Source organism: Diadema setosum, chromosome 18 (genome assembly GCF_964275005.1).
Source record: "Diadema setosum chromosome 18, eeDiaSeto1, whole genome shotgun sequence".
NCBI classification, from domain to species: domain Eukaryota; kingdom Metazoa; phylum Echinodermata; class Echinoidea; order Diadematoida; family Diadematidae; genus Diadema; species Diadema setosum.
Genome location: NC_092702.1, coordinates 33,368,747 through 33,394,286, shown reverse-complemented (window position 1 = coordinate 33,394,286; position 25,540 = coordinate 33,368,747). Strand labels below are relative to the sequence as shown.

The window sequence follows — 25,540 nt, the reverse complement described above, 5'->3', positions numbered from 1 at the left end:
TAAAATATTACAGTTCAACACATGGTAACTCTGATAGTTCGTATTTGGGATTTCAAGTGTTTGCCAGTACGGTTCCAGCACCCCATTAAGATAACAAAGACTTCTTAATCGACATGTTGTGGTTCCTCAGTGCTGTTTAGAAGCAGGCCAGTGCTCACAGACAGCTAGGACAAATATTTTCAGATCTCTTTATACAATTACACCAACACACTGAATACAATTGCATTTACATGAAATACATGAATAAATGCCAAGATATCCTTGAAGGCAGCATAAAAGCACTTACAAGGAGATTAGCATCATGTTTTCTTTGACATCACTCCCAGCGGCGGATAAAGAGGGGGGCGCACTGGGCGCACGCCTCTCTTTATTTTTGGTTAAAACAAAAGAAATAAAAAGAAAAAAATGGGGGTGCTTGCACCTTTTGCAAAGGCGCCTCCCATTAATGGAATTCCTGGATTTGCCTCTGACTCCATTACTTTCAGTGACTACGTAAGTGAGTACTACTGTATACGCCATATATTTCACGAGTTTAAATTTTCGTGAATTGGGAATTCCTGACAATGTCGCGAGTGGTTAAATTCGCGATCGTGGAGTCCTGTACTGAACGGAGAAATGTACACACGTACGTCACATTCACATCCGGATCAAAGTCAATATTTTTGTGTGTCTTCAATTTCATGAATAGCAACCGACTCGCAAAATTCGCGAAAATAAAAACCTCACGAAATATTCGGTGTATACAGTACTTCATAATGTTACCAGCAATAACTGTCATTAGTGTCCACAAATTCATTTGAGTTTATTGCCACCACAGTGACATGTTGCTTGCAATCACACACAGAAAAGAAACTATATATCGGCAGGCAACTTGTATAATCCAGATTTACCATTGTCGCTCAAATGTACTGCAAAAAAAAAGGGGCTCCTAGTCCTAATAACAAATATTTTTTCCCTTTTCCACTTCCCATATCATGGCTTATTTAGTCACTAATAACAGCTGGTGACACTCAGTTTAATTTTGTTTTTCATGTGGCAGTCTTTCTGACATGTCTTCAGACACACATCAAGGTCAATGCACCACAGCAATCAATTCTTTCACATCACAGATAGCAAAGGATATCTGATGTATTTCTATCTTTAATTTATCAATCATGAACTGACTGTTGGCACGGCAAAGCATCTAAATGTGGCACATTTGAAATTAGCACAAGTATTACCCAGTATCTAACAGTTGCATCAGAATAAGGAAGTCACACTTACAATGCGACTGGATATGGAGAATGCAAGATGGCAATCATGACATGAACACTATATTTTGTGGATTGAAATTGTCGCTTTAGGTGATGAAGAAGATAATGATACACCATCATCATCGTCATCACATCATAATCAAAATAATGAGAAGCACTGACAATAATTGAGAACAATGCATGTATCCCACCATATCTGTCATGTTGGGGGCACTCCATACACTTGTATAACACTTTAATCATAACACCTGATGAACTTCACAACAGTCTAATATCAATGAATTCTCCCAAATTCCACACATATCTGATAGTAAGTACATGACTTGAGTAAATTTTGATCAGGTTAAATCTCAGCCGTTATCTCACAAAGTTGCTCTTAAACCTCTGGTCCAATTCCGTTTCTAAATGCAATGGCAAGAAAGGGCACAATATGCCAATTTTGGCCTCAGGGAGCATGTCTGAGAAAACAGGGGATACTACTGAATAGCTCTAATCCCATCCTGTGCTCAATTCATATTCACCGATCTCCATTGGAGCACAACCCATTCACAGCATAGTCTGGATGACTGATTCCATTGTTTAGGTGGATCTCTTAGAGTCCCATTTTTTACTTGTTTGACTGCTAATGATATGTCTATTATTAGTATTCACCTACAGTCTATAAATAACTCTGGCACTGGTAGATTCACCTCCTGAAAATGGCAGAAAACTCAAGGGGGTACCTTACAGGTTTAAAACGTGCCAACAAACTCTGCAATAACATCAGCTTCTAAAATGTATTAAAGGGCGATCCAACCCCAATATATATGTTCTATATGTGAATTCACTGAATGCAAAAGTATCACTAGCACATATCAATGAATTTTGAGGAAAATCTGACAATCTGGTCAAAAGTTGTACAGTTAAAGTTTTAGTTAGAGGATATCAGAGAATTAGAAGACTCTAGCAATTCATCATGTCATAGTAGGGCAATGACACAAATAGAATACAATATTAAACAAAGTATGTCACTTTTAGAAGTCCAAGGAATGTGTACCATTAATGATTGTGGAATTTTTCTATACATTTTCTTTATGTTGTTGTCCTGCTTTAACACCACCAACTATTGTAGTCCTCTTAATATCAAGTGATGGCGACAATGACGCTCTAAAAATTCATAATTTCTGCACTGAATTTCCCATCTTCTCAAACTTTCACTGATGTGTTCTACTTTTATTGCTCCATTCACTCAATCCATATTTGGAACATCCTCTTTGACAATTTCTAGCAGCAGGGGATCACAATTAAAACAGAGCACTCACATTTGCGGCCACGACGGCCACACGGAGCTGGGTTCCCCCCATGTCGACTGCGAGGGCGCTCTGTGTCTCCAAGATGTGGTCGATGTCCATGCTCTCGCTCTCCGGCATCGGGGGGAAGATGAATTGCTTCTGGATGGGATCGCTGTGCTTGATGGACTTGAGAAACTTGATGATGCGGGGGATGGCGTGTCCATCACCGTAGATGTAGGACCTGAGAGATGAAAAGAATCTCACCCAGTAGACTTAATGCCCTAAAACATGGATTTGAGGAATCTACAAATTATGGAAAACTAGTCTCCCACATGGTCTGCATAGACATCTTTCCCAATATCACCCTTTCTCTTAGAAAAAAAAGAAGAAATTACAGCCTTCACACTAAATGACTTTAAAGGTCCAGTTTACCTTTGGGAGCAGTGATTTCAAAAATGTTCAAGATATCACATTTGATGCATATGTGTAGGTCTGTTGTATCATAAAACATCCTACCATATGAAATATTTGCAATAAAACCTAAAATATAAGGAGATATCAAGGTTTTTCTCAGTAAACCGTAACTGTATACGGTTTAGTCCGGAAACATTTTTATTATAACTATTATTCACATTTTGTGTATTTAACAACACTTCACATCAATTATACGGATTCAAATTTTGACAGTGGTTGTTTCTATCCCTAACTCACATTTTAGAACTATTTTAAAGCACTAATGCTTTCACCTGCAAATGGTAAATTATGCCTTTAATATAGTAATGTTTCAGGGATGGTGTCTTTTTCAAAAGGGAGTAATAATTGAGCAATGAAGATATAGCAAAAGGGTTCAATCATTTTTTAAGAACCAGTAGATTACTATAGGGTGATTACATAATTTGCATAATTATTTCATGTGAAAATAGAAAATTCTATTCTTCCAGTGATAGTCTCCCGGGCACTCTAAAGCAAATTCTACACCATGCTCAAGTTTGGCTTTAAGAAATAGAGAAAAATCACAACAGAAATATTGAAGTTTCATCAATATTAGAAGAAAAAAAAAAGAGAAGAAAGAGAAAATAGGAAAGTCAATTCCAATGGTCACATGCTTTCACTGACTATGAATCAATTGACAGAAGTGACGGGGCCATTTCCTCACTACTCTCCCACTAATATGCACATGAATATATAACTGATAACTGAGATTGTTTTTTCTGGTTGGTGATTTAACAACTGCAATGTCCCTCCCTGCCCCCCCCCCCCCCCCAGCCCCCATCATTGCTGGGTTACAAGACCACAACAGTACGACACTGAAGATCATCTCATTCACACTGACTTCATATCACACAGAGGAAATTGGGGGAATGCTTGTGTACAGTTCAATGGGAGGCTTGCAAGGTGATGACATCATCATTGCTGCCAATTTGAGTATGGTAGGAATTCGTACACTGATTCATGGAAACATGGGAACAATCAAAATTTCATAACCTTTTTTATATATTAGGTCAGATTTTGATGAAACCTCTACCCATGTGGATAGTGATTTTACTCTACTTTTGATACTCATAATAAAAGCTAACTTGAACACAGGATGGAATTGCTCTTGAAATGAAACTGCCATAGTCAGGTTTGATGACCATAAGGTTAAGTTAAATACATGTATGGATTTGGAGTCCTCTTCAAAGGCAGCTAGAGGCCAGCTGCTTCTAATCAATAATTACAGAGAAATCACAAACCCCCCAAAATACAGCCAATGATTTATTTCCTATTCCCACACCTGATCAAACACTGTGAATATTGGAGCTCTCATTCCATCTTTCAGATTATTAGTATTTCCACCTCTGTTTTTAAAGTTTTACCTTGGAATTGCCCCTGTGATGTGGGGGTAGGGGGATCAGGCAAGCACGTCCTTACGCTAGGTAAACATTTTGTATGCATAGCCACGACAGGGGTAAACATGAACTCCATAGTTCGCAACACGGGACAGACGTGCTCAAACAAAGCCTGGGTGACACTACAATAATTAGCCATATATTTCCAAAGGGCGAAGTGTAATCCTCGTGTACAAACATACAATGGGTCTTGCTTTACTTAGCAGCGGGGTTATGCTGCTTCTATTGCCATCGTATTGTGATATGCCGTAAACTGACGTTTGCATTTGAAGCCATCTCTACTAATATGTCAAATAACTGTAGAGAAGTAGTCTGATGATGACAAAAATACAGCGGTGCCTGTGCTTACGTCATGATAGTTAGACACAATAGCCTGAATTCACAAGGGTGGTTTAAACCTAGACCACGGCACAAATTTAGACCATGGTCTAAAGTAAACATGAAATAGATGTACCTTTGACATGCGTGTATAAATGCGCGGTTGCTATTGGACGTCTGTTGGCACACACAATCTGTCAATCGAATTTACGCAGAAGAAATTTGCATATATCATGATAAGACACAATAGTCTGAATTCACAAAGGTTGCTTAAACCTAGACCATGGTACAAATTTAGACCAGGGTCTGCAATAAGAATGAAACAGGCGTACCTTTGACATGCGCACATCAAAGCACGTTTGCTACTGGATGTCTGTTGGCATACGCAATCTGTCAATCGTATTTACGCAGAAGAAATTTGCATAAACCATGATTTAAACTTAAACCACCTTTGACCTACTGTGAATTCCAGCCAATTTTTTCCCCATTACAAGCAGATTTTCATTTCAGTGGGGTGACCGATAGCTAAGCATAGCTACCAACGCAGTAATAAATACTGGTAAAAACATTGTAAGCTTTCATAGACTGTGTCATGACTCTGGGGGAAATAACAAATAGATACATAAATAGATAAGATGAAGGAAATTCACCATGTGGAAATCACTGCTCATCTAAGGTTTTGCTTGCTGATGCGCCAAATAATGTGCCTGATTATCAGTATACCTTATAATGCATACAGCCACGCTTGTATTGCTACCTACAGGTAGCAACATCAGTCTACATGTTAATTTTTACCTTTTTTGTTTGAAATTCTGTAGAAAAGAGTGAGAAGTTAGAAAAGTACAGTACTAAGTCAGGGTGCTACATAACTTTATTTAACCACTTGCCCCATCGGGCAAGCAGATTTTCAAATTTGCTGCGAAACACTTGCCCGAACCTTAATTTTACTTGCCCAAAAAGAAAGTCCAAAATATAAGGAAATAATATAGAAAATTATGTGTAAATCAAGGGCTTAATAAAGCATAATCATTTGAATAAACAGCACACATTGATCCACACGCTTAAACACAATGGAGTAGCTTCTTACAAACTCTGTCTGATCAAGTGCTGCCGTTGTATTGCATTGGGGCTTTTTCACGACAAGTGTTGAAAAGTTGCCGACATGAAATATAAAGTGCATTGCATCACTAAACAGCCATTATCTTTGGGCTTCTATATGGTTGATGTTGTGGGTTTGTTGGGGAAATTTATTAGGGAAAAAAAGTGGCTTCAAAACTTTTTGCTTGCCCAATTCGGGCAAGCATTTGTTCTCATTGTTCAAAAACACTTGCCCAAATTTGATTTTCACTTGCCCTGGGCAATCGGGCAAGTGCTTACGTAGCACCCTGTAAGTGATGATAAATACACTCCTATCATCATTTCACTGTATTTCTCATTTTTAATTTACAAATTTGGAGCTTAACACATTGAGGACCCGCTGATTTTACTATAACACACATTTCCCATAGACACCTCCTCAAGTACAGCTGTATACACAGGATTACTGTTCAAGAGGTTAACATGTAAAACGTATTGTCCCTTAATCTAGAGTAGCCTCGATAGCATCTCCCTGTTGAGAGAGCATAGCCTATTTGCATACTTTCTATGAGTACTTGCAGGCTCTTTAGAAGTGATATTTCTTCATCACATATCTAAAATAATGAAAAAAGTAATAATAATATCAGAAAGCACTTTTACTTAAACAGGGAAATATGCAAACAAATACAAATATTGTTATTAAAGAGAAAGATCATGAGAAATCCTTTTTTTCTCTCTCTCAACATTCAAAATAGGATCTTTATTGAGCACTAGGTTTAATGGAGAGTGATTGCTTCCATACCACAGTTATTAAACAGCTGCTTGACGATCTCAATTAGGGCTAATTCAGTATAAGGAAAGGAAAATATGAGCCCAACTTGACTACGAAGAGAATCACACAGAAAAAAAAAGGCTATACTGGATCAGAGCCAACATCACTCAGAAATCAATTGGACAAATGCTGTTCCCTGTAGAAGTCACAGGTGCAGAAAATAATTGGATCTATATCCCTACGCATCTCTAAAATGGGAGTTGAAGCGTATAATATTTGATTGTAATGGCTGCAGGGGTACTAATGGACAATACTCACGGAGGAAAATGCTTCTGGTACTGGAGTTTGAGCGAATGGAGAATTTTTTGAGTTGTGTCAGCATCTCGACAGTGTAAGACATTTTCACCTGAAAGAGATGAAAAATGAGGAAGATGACAGGAATGTAGGATGCCACACAAATATGCCAGAAGTGAAATGAAAACTTCAGGTGTCATTCAACTCAACTGTACTGAATAAAGAAAATCACTAAACAAAACTGAAAAAGTGAGAGTTAAATTAGGATAAGAGAACAAGAGGATGTCTAATTTGCACATTTATGTTTAACAGATTCAATAAAACGTTAATCTTCAAAAATCTTCTCACTACATTGTTCTTTTAAAACTTCAAGATGGCTGTTTTGTTTCAATTTTTTTTTTTTTTTCTTTCTTCTTCTTCCTATTTGCTTTCCAAGATGGGAATAGCCCTCATTCAGCAGCTTTTCAGCATGAGGTCAATCTCTGAAGCATAATGTTGCTCATTTGAATAAAAACATACACTGACAAAAAAAGAGAAGATCTTTTGGTTCTTCATCTTTACTCTTTCGTGCCTTTTGAAAGGAATTCAAGAAAAAGATAAACTAAGAAAATATTACAAATATTAAGTTCGCAGCACTTAACTTGTCCCTTGAAAACAGCAGCATACAAAACACATTAATGCAAGATTTTTTTTTCTATTTTTTCTCCTTGTAACTTCAAGACATCATTTGAATATAGAAACAAACAAAATCTAAATCACAGTACCTAGTATGTTCTCTGTTCCATTATGTACACTTTAGTATGACTTTACTCTAAATGAGCAAAAAGATGTCTGCTTAGAATCATAGATACATCTGCACATTAATACTGTAAAGTGAGAAAACTTTGCGGCATGAATTATTTGTGAATTGGAAGTGACAGCCTATTTCGCGGCATACAGGCATTCAACGGATATAGTGTAGACAAGAACTTGTGTGTGCAGTTCAATTTCGCGCATCTTGCGAAATTCACAAAATTAAAATGCACACAAAAATATCTGATTTTACAGTAAGTATTGGCAAATAACAACATCCATGACACAGGAATTAGATTCAGGATTTTATCTTTAGAAATATATTGCTTTCTCCTGACAATAAGTGTCGACAAAATGAGAGATTAAAAGAGAGAGATGACAGACAAAAGCTAGAGCCATTCAACTATTATACAAAGTCAACTACGACATCCTCTGTCTTCTGAAAAACAAGCTTTCTCTTTTAAATCACAATTACAGATCTTCACCTACATGTGAGGTTAAGTGCTCTTTTGACCTTTGATCCTCAAGATTGACCTACCCCTCCCCCCCCCCTCCCTCTTTATAAGTCATACTACTACTAGGTATCTCTAGCTGTGGTTGCAGCTATATAATTACATTTTCTACTCTGTGACTTTGGATTGTTATTTTCATTCAATGTAAAAGCCGTCTACATATTTCTATCCTTTTTACCACATCCTATTACTACTGGACATTCCAAGCTAAGATATAGCTGGGAAAACAGCATCTTTTGCCGAGGTTTAGTGACCATGGCTCACCCTCCAGGGGCAGCAGTACGTACCTGTCTCTCGACCCGTCTGCCTGGACCCGAGGTTGACCACCGGCGTCCCGAAGGCTCCGGCCTCCCGGACGCCAGCACTGCTGTTGCCAATCATGCAGCCGGCATTTGCCACCAGGATGATGAACTCCTCAAAGGGGATGTGTTTGACTGTGTAGAAAAGGGGGTGTGTCTCTATCCCCTTTTGACGCATGATGCGCACTATCTCCTTGCTTCCTATATGATGCCAACATTGATGGGAAGGAAAGATAAAAGGAGTTCAGACAAATCTTTCATGCCACAAAAACCAAAAGTTCAAACGAATTAAACCTAACCTAAACTGTTTTATGAACAACTCAGTAAAACAGGGTCAATTGGAAGACATCATGGCAAACATTCTTATGAATAATCAACCATTCATGATGGAATAAATGGGTCTGGAACAATTAATCACCCAGAATCTTCCCCTGACCCTAACCCAAAGCCTGAACCTAATTCCAACCCTAACCCAAAATGCTATCCCTAAACCTAACCCTAATCCTAATCTTTACTCTAACCCAATCACTATTTAGAGGGGCGGGCAGGGTTCTGATTGTCCTTGAGGGGGGAAATTGTCCTAATATGGGGAGAGCAGGGCAAGATGACAGCAGTAATAGAAGAATGTCTACAGGAGGAAATAGGTGCAAGAGGAAGAAGGGAAGGAGAAAAAGAACATAACGGAACAGAAGGAGGAGAGGTATATATCAGAAAACAAGGAAGTATTCATACCTGCCAACATTTCAAGATGAAATATCCTACTCGTGGATTGCAAAAATCTTATTTTATATGCAAACTGAAGTTAAAAATCTTACTTTCGGTCAAATCTTCAGAAAATACACATGAAAGGTATATCTAAATATTTTTTTTAAAATCTGATTTCTCTGACAGAAAATCTGATTCTGCTATTTTTAACATAAAAAATCTTACTGAATCTGATAAAATCTTACTAGTTGGCAAGTATGAGTATTGATTAAGGATCAAGAGGATCCTCAAACACTGGCTTCTAATCACAAATGCCGATCAGGGTATTACTGAAAACTTTTCCCCGTTTGCTCCTACAGGGCATGAAAGGCAAGTGCTTCCTTTCAAGCAAGTGCCATCTGTACTACTTGCCCTACATTGAGATCTATTAGTCCTGGGCCAGTGGGAACGCATGTTTGCAGCACCCTGTGCGCTACTCACCGGCATCCACGTTGGGGAAGAGCATGATGACCCTCTTCTTGAACTCCAGTAGGGCGTCGACCATGAGGCTGAACATCTTGATGGAGTCGCTGATGTTGGTGGTCACGGGGTGCTGGAGGGCCACAATGTAGTCCTTGCATCGCCCCTCTCCCTTCATCCACCTATTTAGCACAGGCTGCACAGATAACCACAGCCATTAGAACCAACAGAAAACATGAATATTATAATAGTACATGACTCTTATCTGATTAGTTGCTCACCTCACAGCAAAGAGAACTTCACAATAAGTTATTTGCTTGAAAAAATGAGAAATTCAATATTTGCTCTAATATTAGACATTTGACATGATTGTCTCCTCCTGTGTAAGTCTCAAATTCTAAGAATGTTTGTAAACTTGAAACTTTGAAGGTTTATGTAGGGTATGTTACTATGGCAACCATGACTCTCATGTACAACTCATGTACTCTCTCCCATGAACATGCATAAAGACATTGTGGAAAACCATGAGAAACATTCTACAGATCTCCTTAAAAGTCTGATGATTCACACAAACTTCAGAGTTTTTGTAGGTTACACACACAGGACAATTCCAGTTAGTTTAATTTCAATTATTTTTTTCATTTTTGAATATTTGCAGCTCTGTGTGCAACAGATGTTTATTCTATCTGCAAATTAGAGACACAGAAGTTCCCTTGAAGGTATATTGAGAGCTAAATATTGAATGAAGACATGTCACATTTGCCCTGGACTTTATAAGTGAGAAGCCCATAATCCATGAAAGTATTCTAATTACATGATTACGACTTTCATACATACTATATAAATATGTAACATTATGTAGGCATACTGTAATTTAAAAAAAAAAAAAAAAAATGCCAAGGAAGGAAAAATCCACAGCACGGTTGCATGGAGTATTAAATTCGAACACATCAATACTGTGCATCCTCAAAACAGATACAAGGCAGTGATGCCAGCAATCTACTTCCGAAGCTTTCGGGAAGACTACAGTGCTAATCAATTCTCCCCAGGAAAGAAATATCTATAAAACATCCCAAATAACAGTAAATGTGCTAAATCCAAATTTGCTGTTCCATATTCTATACTAGCATCAAAGGATAATACCTGACTACACAATGATTACATGACAATGATAAAAGTGTATACCGGGACAATCGTTAATCATTTAACCAGAATAAAAGAATGGGGAGGGGGGTGGGGAATACTGAAATCTCCCTGTATAGTGCTGAATTTATCCTGAATCATGGAAAGAGGCAGATTACAACCACAAAGTTTTCTGTCCTCCCATTCATTTTGTTCTACAGCATGTTTCTGCTGTAAAGAGATAATGAAGTTTACTTTTCAGATTATAGTGCATTCTTTGCGCTAAAAGCAACCCTCAGAGTAAGATGGCTGATTGTCTATCTCTTCTTTGTCTTTAAGCTGTTTAATTTTCAAACCAGTCATAGTCATAGGGATGTTTCCCCTCTTTGATACCTTCAGTGCTGATGTGGCATAAAAAACACTACAGGTGCTTACACACAGGAGTTGAACCTGCCTTTTGCATCCCACTGCAATTTTTTTTTTTTTTTATTTGCCACCCCTCACGCACGCCGTGCGGAGCAATTCATCGCTAAGTTTTTTTTAAAAATTAAAAATTAAAAAAATTAAATAATTAAGCTGACCAGAAACGTCGCCCAGGGCATTTTGAGTGTGCCAACCTACTGTTGTGAATTGCATAATGGGATCTAAAAAAATTGATGCTTTTTTTTCACATGCTGTTCACACACACACTGCAAAGGACAAATTTTCGCAGGAATATAATGAGACATGATCAAGCAGGATTGATTTTCGCCTCGCAATGCATATTGCATGAGTTAAAGATTTTTTTGTGTCCACATAAAAGAATTGATAAATTTTGCATCCTGTTGCACAAATTTATTTTCATAAACCATCAATTTTGGGTGTGTGTGAATGTGGCTAAAATGTCCTTCGCACGACCACACTGCAGCCATGCCTACCTTGATCATATAGCATGGACAGCCTCATCACAAAACATACAGGAACTGACACAGCTGTGCAAATGTGACTGTTAGCACAACCCAGCTGTAAAGCCTATTGCCTTCAAAAACCAAAAACAAAACAAAAAAACTAAAGAACGAGCCCACAACCAGGATGTTGATGCCCGATAAAGGTCAACAATGAAGGAGGATATAGTATTATATACTCTGAGATGTGACGTAAGCTGGAACACCTGGACCCCGTTGCATAAAAGTTACTATTGTGGTAACTTTGCCATCCAATGGTAGCTACCATGGTAACAATACTCCACAGCCAATCAAAATCAAGAATTCCATGGCAGTTACCATTGGATGGCAAAGTTACGATAATAGTAACTTTTATGCAACAGGCCCCTGATGTCCAAACCATGATTTCAAAGTGTATGGATAGGTTCTCTTGTCATCAATATGGAAAAAAACACAACAAACATGTATAATCATCAGGACATAGTATGTCCACAAAAAAAGGGTAAAACTGAAAACAAACACTATATACATTTAAGTGAACATGTGGATTTTCTTTTGAAATACAGTGGTTTTACGGCTGCACCAGGCTTCCAAACCAAAGGATAATGTGCTGCGGAACCATGTTCTTTGTTGCTGGTTTTCGTCATTGTTATATTCTTCGGTTTGGTTGTTGTGTTTTGAAGGAGGAATAAAAAGACAGAGGAACTCACGTCACAGTCCTGAACATTGGCACTCAACAGTTTATCGTAGGATGGGCACCCCGCTAAGAGGATCCTGTCGTTATCTTCGCACATTGCCAAGAGGCGACGGTGAGCACGTTCCGTGCAGCAGATGTGGTAGTGCGCGAGCTTGGACATCGTGTGACGGATGCTGTCGTCAATCGTCCCGCTGACTTCCCCACCTTCCACGTGTACAATGCGAATGTTCATGAGCGCCGCGCAGGCGGCTAGTGAGAGGATATCAAATCGGTCGCCGTGGACGATGAGCACATCTGGCTTGAGTCGCAGCATGACATCCGGCAGCTTGACCATGGCGAGGCCGACAGACTCCACCATCGCTGCTTCATCCTCCCCCCTAACGATCGTGTGGAGGCGGCTGTCGATTCTGATGCCATCTTTCTCTATGAGCCGATATGTGGACCTGGGGTAGGATGTGAAACACAGAATCAAGTAACTGGGACTGCAATCAATGTAGAACCATGTATACACAACATCTGTTCTTCACATTTCACTGCTCTTCCATCAACAAGGACAGCCACATAATACATTCACTGGTGTTGACCTACAACCCTACACCTCAGAATTTCTAAAGATTTTCATCCTCCCCTCCCCCACCCTCATCTTTCCATTGCATGCCTGTTAGGTATACTTTTGATGTGCAGACTCACTTATCTATTAAAAATGATGAATTGTACACACATATACGCATGTTGTATTATTTGCACATTGGGTGTAAATGATATGAACTGGTTTTAAATTACCCCCCAGGAAAATAACCATTTGATACTTCCGGCAGCATCACACTTCATGGACGCCCTTCTATCCATGCTTGCTGCAACCATTTGAGGTAGAATAGTGCCTATCTGTATGCTTTACAGGAACTTGATGTAAAGCAACTCCCCCTCCTTCTTCCTAATCTCTCAACATAAGTTAATATTCTGATGTGAACGTCAATTAAACCCCCACGACAACATGTAAAAATAACAGTTAATACAAATGTACTCATTTCTGCTCATGTATTTGGTGAATTTGGCGGGAATGGGATGTGTCGAAAAGCACACAGTTCACAGTATTCCAATGGAAACACAAGTGTGACTATGCTGATATAACTTTTCTTCCTTTTTTACTTCATCTCTGTATTTGCTATCAAAACTTTCCCATCTCCATTTCCATTTTGATAAAGAGTAAGAAATGTTCTTTTGATCCTTGTGAATTATAAGATTGAGAATGACTTATAATGTCAATCATCATTGCAAGCTGCACAGTCTCTTTGGCAGATCCACACAAAGAATGTATATGATGTATTTAGAAAGGCATGACCAAAATTCAGTGTAAATCAATCTGAAGTATGGGCTATCTGTTTTATGGTGGGACTTATCAGAAAACATCTAAGATTCTCATGCATTGGCACCTCTGTGATCATTGCAACCCTAATATATTGACAGATAGCAACTGCAAACAATCCCATGTATCACAAATGCACGTCAAACTGAGCAATAAAAACCTCATGTGTGTACGCTGTACAGTGTATCGCCAAGCCATATTTTGACATTCCTTTGAGTAGCAGAGAAATCATTAGAGGTGAGGATCATGTGCAATCTACTGTAATCCAGTAAAGTTTTATTGACTAGAACTTGACCGCAGAGCTAAAGTTTGCAGTTTCATGACGTCATTTGTATAGTGCTGTGTGATAAGGCCAGGCCCTGGTTTCATTTCAACCTTCTGCCAACCAATAATTGTAGGTCAGAATCAAGCCTGTCAACTGAACGATGAAGAGTTTATCTTCTGTGATCACATCAGAGGTTACAGGGTCAATTGATTTCCTGTGATAACTAAGTTAAGTTCTGTTCCATGCAACGAAAGAATATAAACTATTGTGAAGTTCATAAATCTGTTTTGGTATTCAGTGATCTGACAACACCCCCCAAACTCTAATGATAAATGCCTTCTCACTCCGTCATTTGGCAAGAACAGTGTATGCTTAGGGCACAAGGTGTCGCAATCACTCACTATCTTGGGTTGTATGCATACTATCAGTGTCACAATGCAAAGTAAGTAACTTCTCTTTTTGCCATTTTTAACATAGCAAGTGATCGTATCCTATGAACTTAATAAGGGCAGTATCTGATGACAAAAAAAAAAAAAATGTTTCATGCGGGTATTCATTTCAAAAGTAAATATCCAAAAATACATCCACTTATATGGTAACTTAACAGAACATAAAAATAAAATGACAGAGAGCTGGATATGGATGAAAAAGCAAATCGCTACATACCATATTAGGTAATACCTTTATTTCGTTGAGTCCAACAGAGAAAATCAAACAACAGGACAGGAATGACAAAAACAGCAAAAGTTATTGCGTCATCATTCGTCAAATTCAATTTCAGTTTCCTTGTCACTGCAGAGCTTTCTGTACCAGCAATAACTTTTGAAAGGTGTCATTTGTTTGTTTGTTTGTTTGTTTGTTCATTTCCATCCGAGAAGATGGCTGGATAGCCCATATTCAGCTATGCTAAGCTGGTCTTCCATGGGGTCCAGTTGGATGTGAGGTGGGACCACTTCACCGGGTTAAACACCCTGCTCTTTGCGATGAATGAATGAAGCGGGATCTTTTACGTGCATGAGCTGTGACTCTCATACACAGGACCTCCATTTTACGTCCTATCCGAGGGACAGAGTGTTTTGCCTCTTGCCAGAGGGGACGGTATGTTTACACGCAACATTGCTCAGTCCAGACTCGGGTTCAAACCCGGGCCGCGTAATCGTGAGGCAGACGCGCTACCGACTGAGCCAACTCACCGCCCTCTACTTTCAAATATTCACAATTTTGCACTTCAGACTAAACAATCATTTTTGCACCTTATTCTAGGCATATCAATTTATGAACCTAGGTCATAGTGGTTTCCTAGATGTGAAAATTGATGGCAAATTTTATACAATGTTTAACAGCAATTATGGTATCAATACAGGTTATATGTAGATAACAGGAAATATCATGTAATCCCAATTATTAAACACGACACAATTCCTTTAAACTCAAGCTTCACTTGTTTTTTTAAGAGAGAATGAAAAAGGTTTTGATCTCTAATGAATTGTTTTCAGGAATGTTTAAAGGAGACCTCCGGATGATTTTCAGATTTTTACATTTGAACCACTATAAATTAGTTATACTGAGGACAAAGTTTCAGAATTTATGATAATTTGGATGAAAAATAAGAATATTTTTGAAATTTATAACAAATTGCAATGAACAAGGATGATGACATGGCAGGTTCCATTAGAATGCACGAATTGGGGCTCAAGGAAGCAGAACAAAAGAAGAAGGCATGCATAGATTATACACAGGTGAACTCGCGAGCAAGCCGTATTGTTATGGAATTACACTGCTACATTTCTGGAATATGTGAACCTCCTATGTCATCATCCTTGTTCAGTGTAATTTGTTTAAGGTTTTTCGAAGTATTGTTTTTCTGCTCAAGAACCAAAATAAATTCCACAAATCTATGCACGGAACTGTTGATTTATGTACTACATGATGTGAAATTATGAAAATTGCCTGGAATGTCCCTTTAAGGGTCAACTCAGACTGTAGATGCACTCATGTTGATGGTAGCAAGCTTCTTTCAACCTGTTGTTAGATATTTGTTCCCTTCAAGGCAGTAATTCCTTCCCTTTCTGGAATTTTCATAACAAACTTTAGGACCAAACATCTAACGTGCACTCCTCTACATGTTATTTGTATATTATGATATGCAAGGCATAATCAACAGCACAACAGAATGTCATGCAGGTGACTCCTGTTATGCCAAAGCCCTCAGGGCCAGCAGTTTTCTTTCGTTATATCATTTTTTTTTCCAATAGTTGAAAAATATAGCACAGAAATATACAAAGCTAATGATTTTGGGGTCTGAATCTAATTACACCATTGTAACAAGAGTTTTGTAACCATAACAGTTATAACAGGAGTACAAAGTACTGGGTACATTGCAATTCAAAATAGGAAAAGAAAAAGATAGGCGGGTCCTGACCCGTAATCGTCGATGAGGTGGCAGCCAAGGACGATGGTTGAGAGGAGGAAGTCGTCTTCCTCCTGCACGGCCTTCATCAGCAGGCCCAGCTTGGAGTAGTCGGCCCGGTTCGCCGTGGCGACGCACACGCGCAGCTTGCGCTTCTTCTCGTCTCCACCCCCCTCCACCTTCTGGGACGTGTTGATGTTGTTCATGATGTCCTCGCGCCGTTGCTTCTCACTCATGAATCTGGTGTAGGTAATCTGTGTTCGTGGAGAAGTTTGACAGAGGAAGAACATGTTTGAGTTACAAAACAGCATTTTAGGGTACATTACTGCCAAGTGAATGGTTTGCATACAAACCAAACTGAGTTATCACACAGTTGAGATCAGTAAGAAAAGGCATTTAGTATGCAGAAGGGGTCACATGTGTGAAATATTGCATATAGAGAAAAGACATGTTTTGAAATTCAATTGCTAGATTGATGAGGTAACATCACATTGGATAGAAAACTGAAGACTCAGATTAACGAAGGACAGCTAATATCATTTTATAATCATTTAATGACTTACCCCTCACAGATTTCTGCTAAATCGCCATCAATTCACTAATAGCAAATCTTGAGCTGCTGGTGTGTGTACAAATAACCAAGTATGTGCAGAACTCTACATGTACATCGTTGCATCAATCAACTCATGTCACAAGTCTACACATTTTTCGAACCAGTTACCCTGATGGAGCAGTTTCATAGCAATGGCAGAGAAGTGGCCACTTTGATAAGTTACTTGCTGCTGTGTGTGTATTAAGCAGGTAAAGAATAGAACAAGGAGTGTAACGCCCCCCTCTCTCTCTCTCTTTTTTTTTTTCTATTTTGTAATATCGGAAAAGCATAATCATTTCTCTGGAGAAGGGAAATACAATGTGGTATGGCCTGCAAGAACAGAGTTGGTGGGCAAAAGAAAAGAAATACACTGCAATTCACATTCTGTTGAATTACATTATATAAGTATGATGCTAACATTGTCTCATCATGCACATTCAACTGTTCATATGTCATGCTGTATACTATTGTGGTATCGTACAGTGTTTTGACACAAGAGAGAGAGAATTACAAGTGTCATGCGTAAACATCCTTGAGCTACAATTGTAAATGCATTACTGGTAATGCCGAATTGAAATAACAGAAGACTTCTTCCCTCTATGCAAATCAATTTCATAATCCTCTATTTGGCAAACACAGTCCTAATTTTTTTTTTTTCGTTTTTCATATGAAGCTCTTGCCATGGAATCCTGTTACATTATATATGGTTACCATGCCCACAAACCACAGTGTCATTCAAGCCTCAAAGACATTTTCTCTGTTCTGTTGTTCGATGACAACAAATTGAGCCACTCTGTGACATCAAACAAGACGTGCCACTACAAGTACATCACAGACAGAGACTGAAAATCACAATTGACTACAGCTGGCATTCCGCATGAATTCGCTCTACCGTGCAATGCTGGGTTATATATTCACCCCACCCACCCCCAATCACTGATGATTTGATATGCATACATGCTGCATAGAGAGTACAAAGTTCACAACACTTCTTTAGAAAAGATACTGCAAACTCCTGCTCCTTCTGTCGCTATTGACAGAGCCCCAAATCTTCGTCATGAGAGCTCAATGCCCTGTCCGTGTTTTACGTGAACCCCCACTTATAACTCGGCGCATGATCAGATGCAACGATTTGAATGATAAATATGAAAGCATTAATTTATGACACAGAATAATATGATACTCAAGCATTCTTTTCTTCAGCAGGGTGTGGTTCCCCACAGTGCAGTCTCAATTCTAGACATGGTTAATACGAATGGTACAAATCAGTGCCGGTGGAGCGTTCCAACACATTCGGGTTTCATGGGCTAACAAGCAAAAAAAAAAAAAGGTCCTCAGCTCAGCTCTTCATCTCTCCTCTCACACTTCAAGATCTCTATCTATTTCTTTTTAGTGCCACTTACGTACTTCCGAGATAAAAAAAAGTGTGGGGGGGGGGGGGGAGGACCCAAAGTGATGACAAACACTTTATGTATTCCTTTGTATGGTGCCCAAAAAGTGGGGGGGGACTAGCCCCACTGGCCTACCATAGAAAATTGAAATACTATTAGAGGGGGCCATGCATGACATCGATATGGGACTGCAATAATCAATTCATCGCTATAAATTTCAAGGAATGATTCAGTGGGATAACATCTAAAAGTACATTGTACGAGATTCATTGTCACAATGTGGTCAAAGATAAAAATCAATACATATTAAAAAAAAATAACATCACAACTTCCAAAGTTTCTACACAATGTATCAAGTAGTTGGAGAAGTGCAAATACAAAAAATGATATTCTCAAAGACAAAGAAATTTCAAAATCTCTACTCTGGAATACAAAGGGCAACTAAACGTAGCCTTGACTTTCATGATTGATGATAGGCAAATTGCTTCTGAATGTGTCCCAGGTCCAGATCACTATGAATTTCACAGAATTCTCCTATCAGCAAAGTGCACAGGTGACCTGGTGCTATCTATTTGGACTGAACATCTTGAGGGAATTCCCCCTTTTCCAAGAAGCTATGCTTCAACTCATCACATTTTTCTCTCCGTGTCTCTATCTCTCCTCCATCTCCCTAATGTAACTAATCATGAGAAACAGGATATGAAAAGACAACTGTTTCTGCCATTTGTGAGTTGCTATCATACGCGGAAATTTCCGGTCACTTACAATCTGTTCCTGTGCATGTAGTAAACGAGATAAACACCTTGAAACATGATTCTGCACTTCTGAAACTCCTATAATGATGGCAGTATACATGTAGATAAGTGTGAACATTTGATTACCTTGGCAATGGTATAAACAGGTAGCGGCAACGAAATGTGCAACAACAATAAACAAATTCCAAGAAAATATCAATTAATGACGAACAATAGAACAATACATTGTATCTTCCAATGAAATTGCTCATGAATACACACAAAACTGCAACATATTTCAGAAGTTGTAATCATTTACCTGGTCAGACACAACTTTTATGTACTCATCACTCATTTTTTTTCCTCTCAAGGTACGAAAAAGCTTTTAACAATCTGATTCATTCAATGAAGCAGTTCTTCCCTGGACTGAAAACATAAAAATATAAGTGCAGTTTCCATACCATCCCTAGGGTGGTTTCATTACATCTAGAGTTAAACCAAACAAACAGAAAGATAGACATTAGGCCATCATCGCAATCAGACCTAAAGATATGGAAGTTGTGGCATTACAAAGTTTCACATGTTTTAACAAAAACAGTGATATTAGTAGCAATGTACAGAGTATGCAAATTTGGTATGGTGATTGTTATTACTTTCAAGTGTCCAACCGACAAACACAAAAAGCCTTTGTTAAATTTCTTTCTCTGACACAAAGTCAAAAGGATATAAGCTAGCATCCTTCACATAAATGATCTGGAATGTTGCAAAAAACTTACTTAAACTGCTCTGGAGGAAAGGGCATGTCTAGTTGTTTATAATCCTACAAAAATATGATATTTTTGCTTTTAGTGAACACAAACCAAAGGAAGAATTGGGACTTTATGATATCATCACCTAACCTAATTTGCACAATTAATCCATATCATGCGTATTTGCACGTACACGTGGGGTGGAGTTGCAGATTAATGAATACTAAAAACCTTTATTTATGTGTATTATGCACTACTCAAGCAAACCACTGCTCTCTACCTAGATGCTTTTCTTACTGTTTGACAAAAACCATGCTGTTCAACACCTCCATCACGGGAAAATCTCAGTACATACACGTACATTGTGTAAATTTATGCCAATTCACAGAAATCACACATTTCTTGCTTGTCAAATACATACCATATGTGGACATGCATAGTAAGGCACACTTGTATGCAATCTGCCACATGAGCAAAACTGAAAATGCAAAGAGGTCGACAAATAACAACTTCACACACTGCACACTATCAGGTATACTGCCAGCATAGTTCCACTCACAGACAAATGTCAACTATGCCTGACGGGGTGGAGAACCTCACAGCCACGAGTCCGAAGGCAAAATTACTGTCGAAAGATGTAACTATATAACCAGTGACACAAATCAATTTCTAGTGTCTCATTTCAGCAACATATGCGATAAGAGAAACCTCACTTGTACACATGTAGTCCTTTCTACACTGCATGGTGCTTAGTACTGCACTACTGCATTACTACAGTGCCAGTATACACAAATAAAAAAAAAATATACAAAAAATGAAACAGTGTATGCGCAACGTACAGAATAGTTCACAATGTATGACGCAGGGCTGCCAACTCTCACGCATTGAGCGTGAGACTCACACATTTTGGTCCTTTCTCACTCTAGAAATTTATTTCATTTGCATGCATTTCTATTGATCTCACTCATTTTGACTCCTAAACTATAGCATTGGCCTATGGGAGTCTCACTCTCAACTAGTTTCCAGTGTTGGCAGCCCTGATGACGGCCCCTCTGTCCTCCACTGTCCTCAGATATTTTTGCCTGCATTCCTTTACTGCTTCATTTACTACTGGCGTTTAAGGTCAGCCCACTACAGGGTATCTCAACGCAATTCTTACATTTTGGTGGTGCTGACTATTCTGCCTTCATTCTAAAGAAATAAAACCGTGCAGAACATGACTCTTGCATTATTCAGTGGCATGCTCTACCAAAGTTGAAAGCAGATTTACAGGGAAATAAAGCCTGAATAATGCATTATGGTCCACTGAGGTGAGGGATATGAGTATAATGTATATTAAAAAGAATTGTCACTGGAAAAATCAAAATCTTGTCAATGTAGTGTATTGACGAAAAAAAAAATTATATCAAAGATTTTTTTTTTACCAAGAAACTATAATTATGGTAACATATTTACATTTTGATAGTCCATTGTGGACATGAAAGATACAACTAGTCTTGTTCATTCTTTGAATGTTGTTTTTCACCATCTGTAACATGTCACATGTTTGAAGGTAGTATATTGCGGCACAAACAGTCAGATATTTTGTTTGACTGACCATTTTCCATTCAATAGTCACAGAAACTAAAACTGATTACATCAGCACTGATAAACTACAATATTTTCCTCCATTATAAACTTGGTTATTATAAGAACATAGAGGCCTATCTTTTTAAGTCATGTTACCTTGGTTGGAGGTTTTCAGAAAGGCATGTGCATTCAACCTTACTTTATTTCTAGGCGCTGACTTATACATGTAGAAGGTAACCAACAGAGAAACAAGAAAATATACAAACTTTATACTTAGATACATACACTGTATGACACTGAATACACATTCTATCATTAAACTGCTATGTTATGTAACATATATTTCCAATTTGATACATTTTTTTCCATGAGAAAAGGCAGTGCAAGGCTTTGACCTAAACCGACACTGCGCAAGCTACAGCCACACGCATGTGGTTGTAACCTGTTTTGTGTCATATAGAGTTATTAGGAAAAAAGCAAATCTTACGAACCGTTTAAAATCTTAATGAAACAATAAATTGACAAGATATTTGCTTGGAGAGACAGAGGTTTTTTTTGTTGTTTTTTTTTCACTTACATTCCTGGAGGGAAAGGGGGCATAATGCATTCTTTTAGTTTTATTTCCCAGGAAATCTGTTTCACCTTCAATACCACTTACGTACCACTGAATAGATGAGAAGCAAGATTCATGATCTGATGTAATGAAACTACAAAAACCAAACCTACAAAACCCCACAAACCTACAAAGGTTTTGTGTGTCAAAAGATTCATTTGCCAACAATAAATCATAGCTGGGGACTGTTCAGGTCTCATTTGATCTTGAATGTCAGCAGAAAAAGAGGCCTATTAATAGAAAAGTCATAACCTCCGGAATGTGGAGCCGGTTTCTGCATAGCGACTATAAAACTCCTTTCCAAAGTGGACGAACACTTTCCCTGCAAAAATATAGAAAAATAAATGGAGTTTTTTGAAAGCCACAACGATGGAAATTCAATGAAAAAAAAAAAAGAAGAAGAAAGAATGAACAATAAAAATCATCTAGATTTTTTTGAATGGTTTGGGATTGGGGTGACTACATTGTAGGGATACGGGGAGGTGTACTATTCCATTGGGTCCAGTTGAGGGAATGTGTACTTTCCCCCCCCCCCCCCCAAAAAAAAAAAATGAAATTTTGTGGAATTCTCTTTAAATAACTCCCTTATATCATTCTATGCATGTGACATCACAAACAGTAGCAGTCTTCTCATCCAACAGCGACTGTACTGAAACTTTAAAAATTCATAACTTTTGAATGGATTGTCCAATTTTCCTCAAACCTTCACTGATGTGTTTTACTGATATTGCTGCATTCACACAATCCACATGTATATCAAGGTGAACTTGTCCTTTAAAATACTAATTAGAACTGCTGAGTTGAAGACTGAGTTAGCCAGTCACAGCGAACGGGTACAATTAACTCGCTGTTTTCATTATGACGTGACCTCGCTTTCCTCTTGAATGAACATGTTTCGCACGAAAACCGCTTGGAAAGTGTCGCAGCAAAACTGCTGTAACTTTACTATTAATTCATATTTTTTGATAATCCAAACAGTTATGAAAAGTAAAAACCTCATTCTAACCTGCCATTATGCTACCTTGTTTAAATAACGCCGATAAAATATTCCAAAATGGAGCAGAACTTCACTTTCGAAACTGAAAATAATTGTCAGAAATCGTTGCTAAAATTTCACACTTTGAATTCGTGAACAACAAAAAACTTACAAGTATGTTACTACATTGTAAGTATATATTTCTTTACGGAACTCTAAAATATCACATTCAAGAAGTCATGCGTCTGGATACGTCTGGAAATAATCGAAAGAGGTGCACTTTCTACCCATGTCCGAGCATGAAATTTCATAGTCTTTCCAACACGGGAAGACCAGGCACAGTCCCACGTACCCACATCTTTGTGGCGCTCACATCACCTGTACTCTGATCGTAACTCGTACCGGGAACTCGTAGATGTATTGTTAGTGCAGTAAAATCTGCGTAAAGTCCGAATGATCCTAAGTCATGAATTTACAAGTGGTATCATAGCTGGTAGATATTCACATTTTTGCTTCTTTCTTTAGGCCAGTTCTGACAAAGTAAGTGCTTGTTTATGAGGTGGCAAAGTCATCAGCGGTACTCTGCTACATGTACTTATCGACACCAAAGCGGCCCACTCACTCTCATGCATGTACAGTGTACTAGGCATCCACAGCAGCCACTCGCATCGCATAGTAACAGTACGCATCGACCAGATAGTTCTCTGGATCGGTGCAGCATGGGAAAGTCCATTCATTGCGCAAGCGCAAATCGGTTTTTCTTAGAACAGGACGTCATTATTCTCCTTTGCTGCTCCCGCATAATTTGAGATTTCTGACAAAACACCTCATTTATTTTCACTTGTAACTTCAAAAATGGGTCTTTGGCAAAGCTAACAGCACTCTGCTAACGTCCGCACATGTCTTATGAATATGTACACTGTATGTTAAGTTTCATGAATATTTAGTGGTGCAACCAGATGTGTCTGGAAATAATCAGAGGGTAGTTTTCCGAGACAGCGAAACATGCAATGTTGAATAACTTTAAAAATACTTAATCGTTTCTCGTGATTTTTTGTATGTAGATAGAAATCGTCATTTTACATTAATACTGAAAGTTTGAGCGATTTTGGTCAGTGTATAACGGAGATATGAGAAGGTGAAATTTTAGTGAAAATGAGAACGCCCGATTCGGACTGCCTTGATGACGGTTGAAAATTCAAATCGTCTCGTGAGTTTCGGGGGAGTTAATTATAGTCGTCCGCTGCGACTGTTAGCCAGGCACATGTTCTCATAAGTTGTGACATGTTAAAAACATGTTTTTTTCTCCCAAGCCTCACAATGAATTAAAAAAAATTAGACCGGATGCATCTCTGCCACTGCCTCTTCCTATTTTCCCCATCCCATCTTCTTTAAAAAATACAATATAAAATACAGTTCTAGTGCATGAAGTCCCAGAAAAAAAAAAAAAAAAAAAAAAAAACATTTCTGTGGTTTTGGGTGATATATCATTTTATGTGAATTTTTTACTATTCACTTTCAGGGTTTCATAATAAAAGATACATGGTTTAGCCTTTGCTATTGATAGACACATATAGTTGTATATATGTAGGCCTAATTATCTTGTTTTAATAACAAAATTTCCACAGAAGCCAGTAAACTGTTAGATTTATTATTGATTTGTAAATTGGCAACACGTTTCAAAATTAATATTCTATTTCTTAACCAAATTGGCAATTCCTGTTTGTTGTTGTTGTTGTTGTTTTTTTTTTTTGTAGTGTCTTTCTGATCCTGTGCAGACTTAATGAATTTATCAAATTCCCTATTATCTTTCTCCAGTATCTAAGGTATGCAGTGAAATTTCAAGATGCCAACTTAATACCAACAAGATCATTTCTGCACTGACATACCTCCAGTCCTAAATGGATCAAATTGATGAAAAAGAAACCTGTAGTTATTAAATATAGCTCTTGATGTTGTATATTCGTAAATACATATGTCTCCATTAGGTGTTAGTGGCTATAATAGCAGCAACAACAACGACAATCTGATAAGTTTGTAGACTGTAAATGTTACCATCTTCAGTTATGAAATTGACTTGCCACAAAGCATCTTTTAACTTCACTTCAAAGGCAACTTGACTTGAGGGTGCTGCCTTGGTTCCCTTCCAAGATTTCTTTTCCAGCAAAAATGTCCTCAATAAGACAAAGTGTGGTCACCTGAGAATAAGAGTTGCAATGTACAGCCTGGGAGGTGCCCACCTCCCTGGTACAGCTATCTCTTTGAATAAGATCTCCTGATATACTACGAGCAAACACTAGGAGTGCCAAAGGTGTGACATCCTGCTTAGTTACACCCTTTACAGCATTACTCTATACAGTATAAACCAAGGATGGGCAAACTTGTGGCAATGGAATGGTATACCCTCAACAAACATCTGTTGAACCAAGATTTAGGGATATTGCATGCACCTCTGGTACACTTGGGACCATGACTGCAAAAGCTGAGGGGGG

At 38.3% G+C, this 25,540-nt stretch overlaps 1 protein-coding gene across 1 annotated transcript in view; it reads right to left on the bottom strand.

The window, feature by feature from the left end:
• The window catches only part of LOC140241337 (bifunctional UDP-N-acetylglucosamine 2-epimerase/N-acetylmannosamine kinase-like), a 46,830-nt gene that overhangs the window by 7,549 nt on the left and 13,741 nt on the right, over nt 1-25,540 (bottom strand). The window contains exons 2-7 of the mRNA XM_072321066.1: nt 16,437-16,678; nt 12,397-12,826; nt 9,663-9,837; nt 8,466-8,678; nt 6,899-6,986; nt 2,555-2,765 (exon numbers count right to left, since the gene is read on the bottom strand). Coding sequence (XP_072177167.1) covers nt 2,555-2,765; nt 6,899-6,986; nt 8,466-8,678; nt 9,663-9,837; nt 12,397-12,826; nt 16,437-16,678 — 1,359 coding nt within the window. The remainder of the gene's footprint in view (nt 1-2,554; nt 2,766-6,898; nt 6,987-8,465; nt 8,679-9,662; nt 9,838-12,396; nt 12,827-16,436; nt 16,679-25,540) is intronic.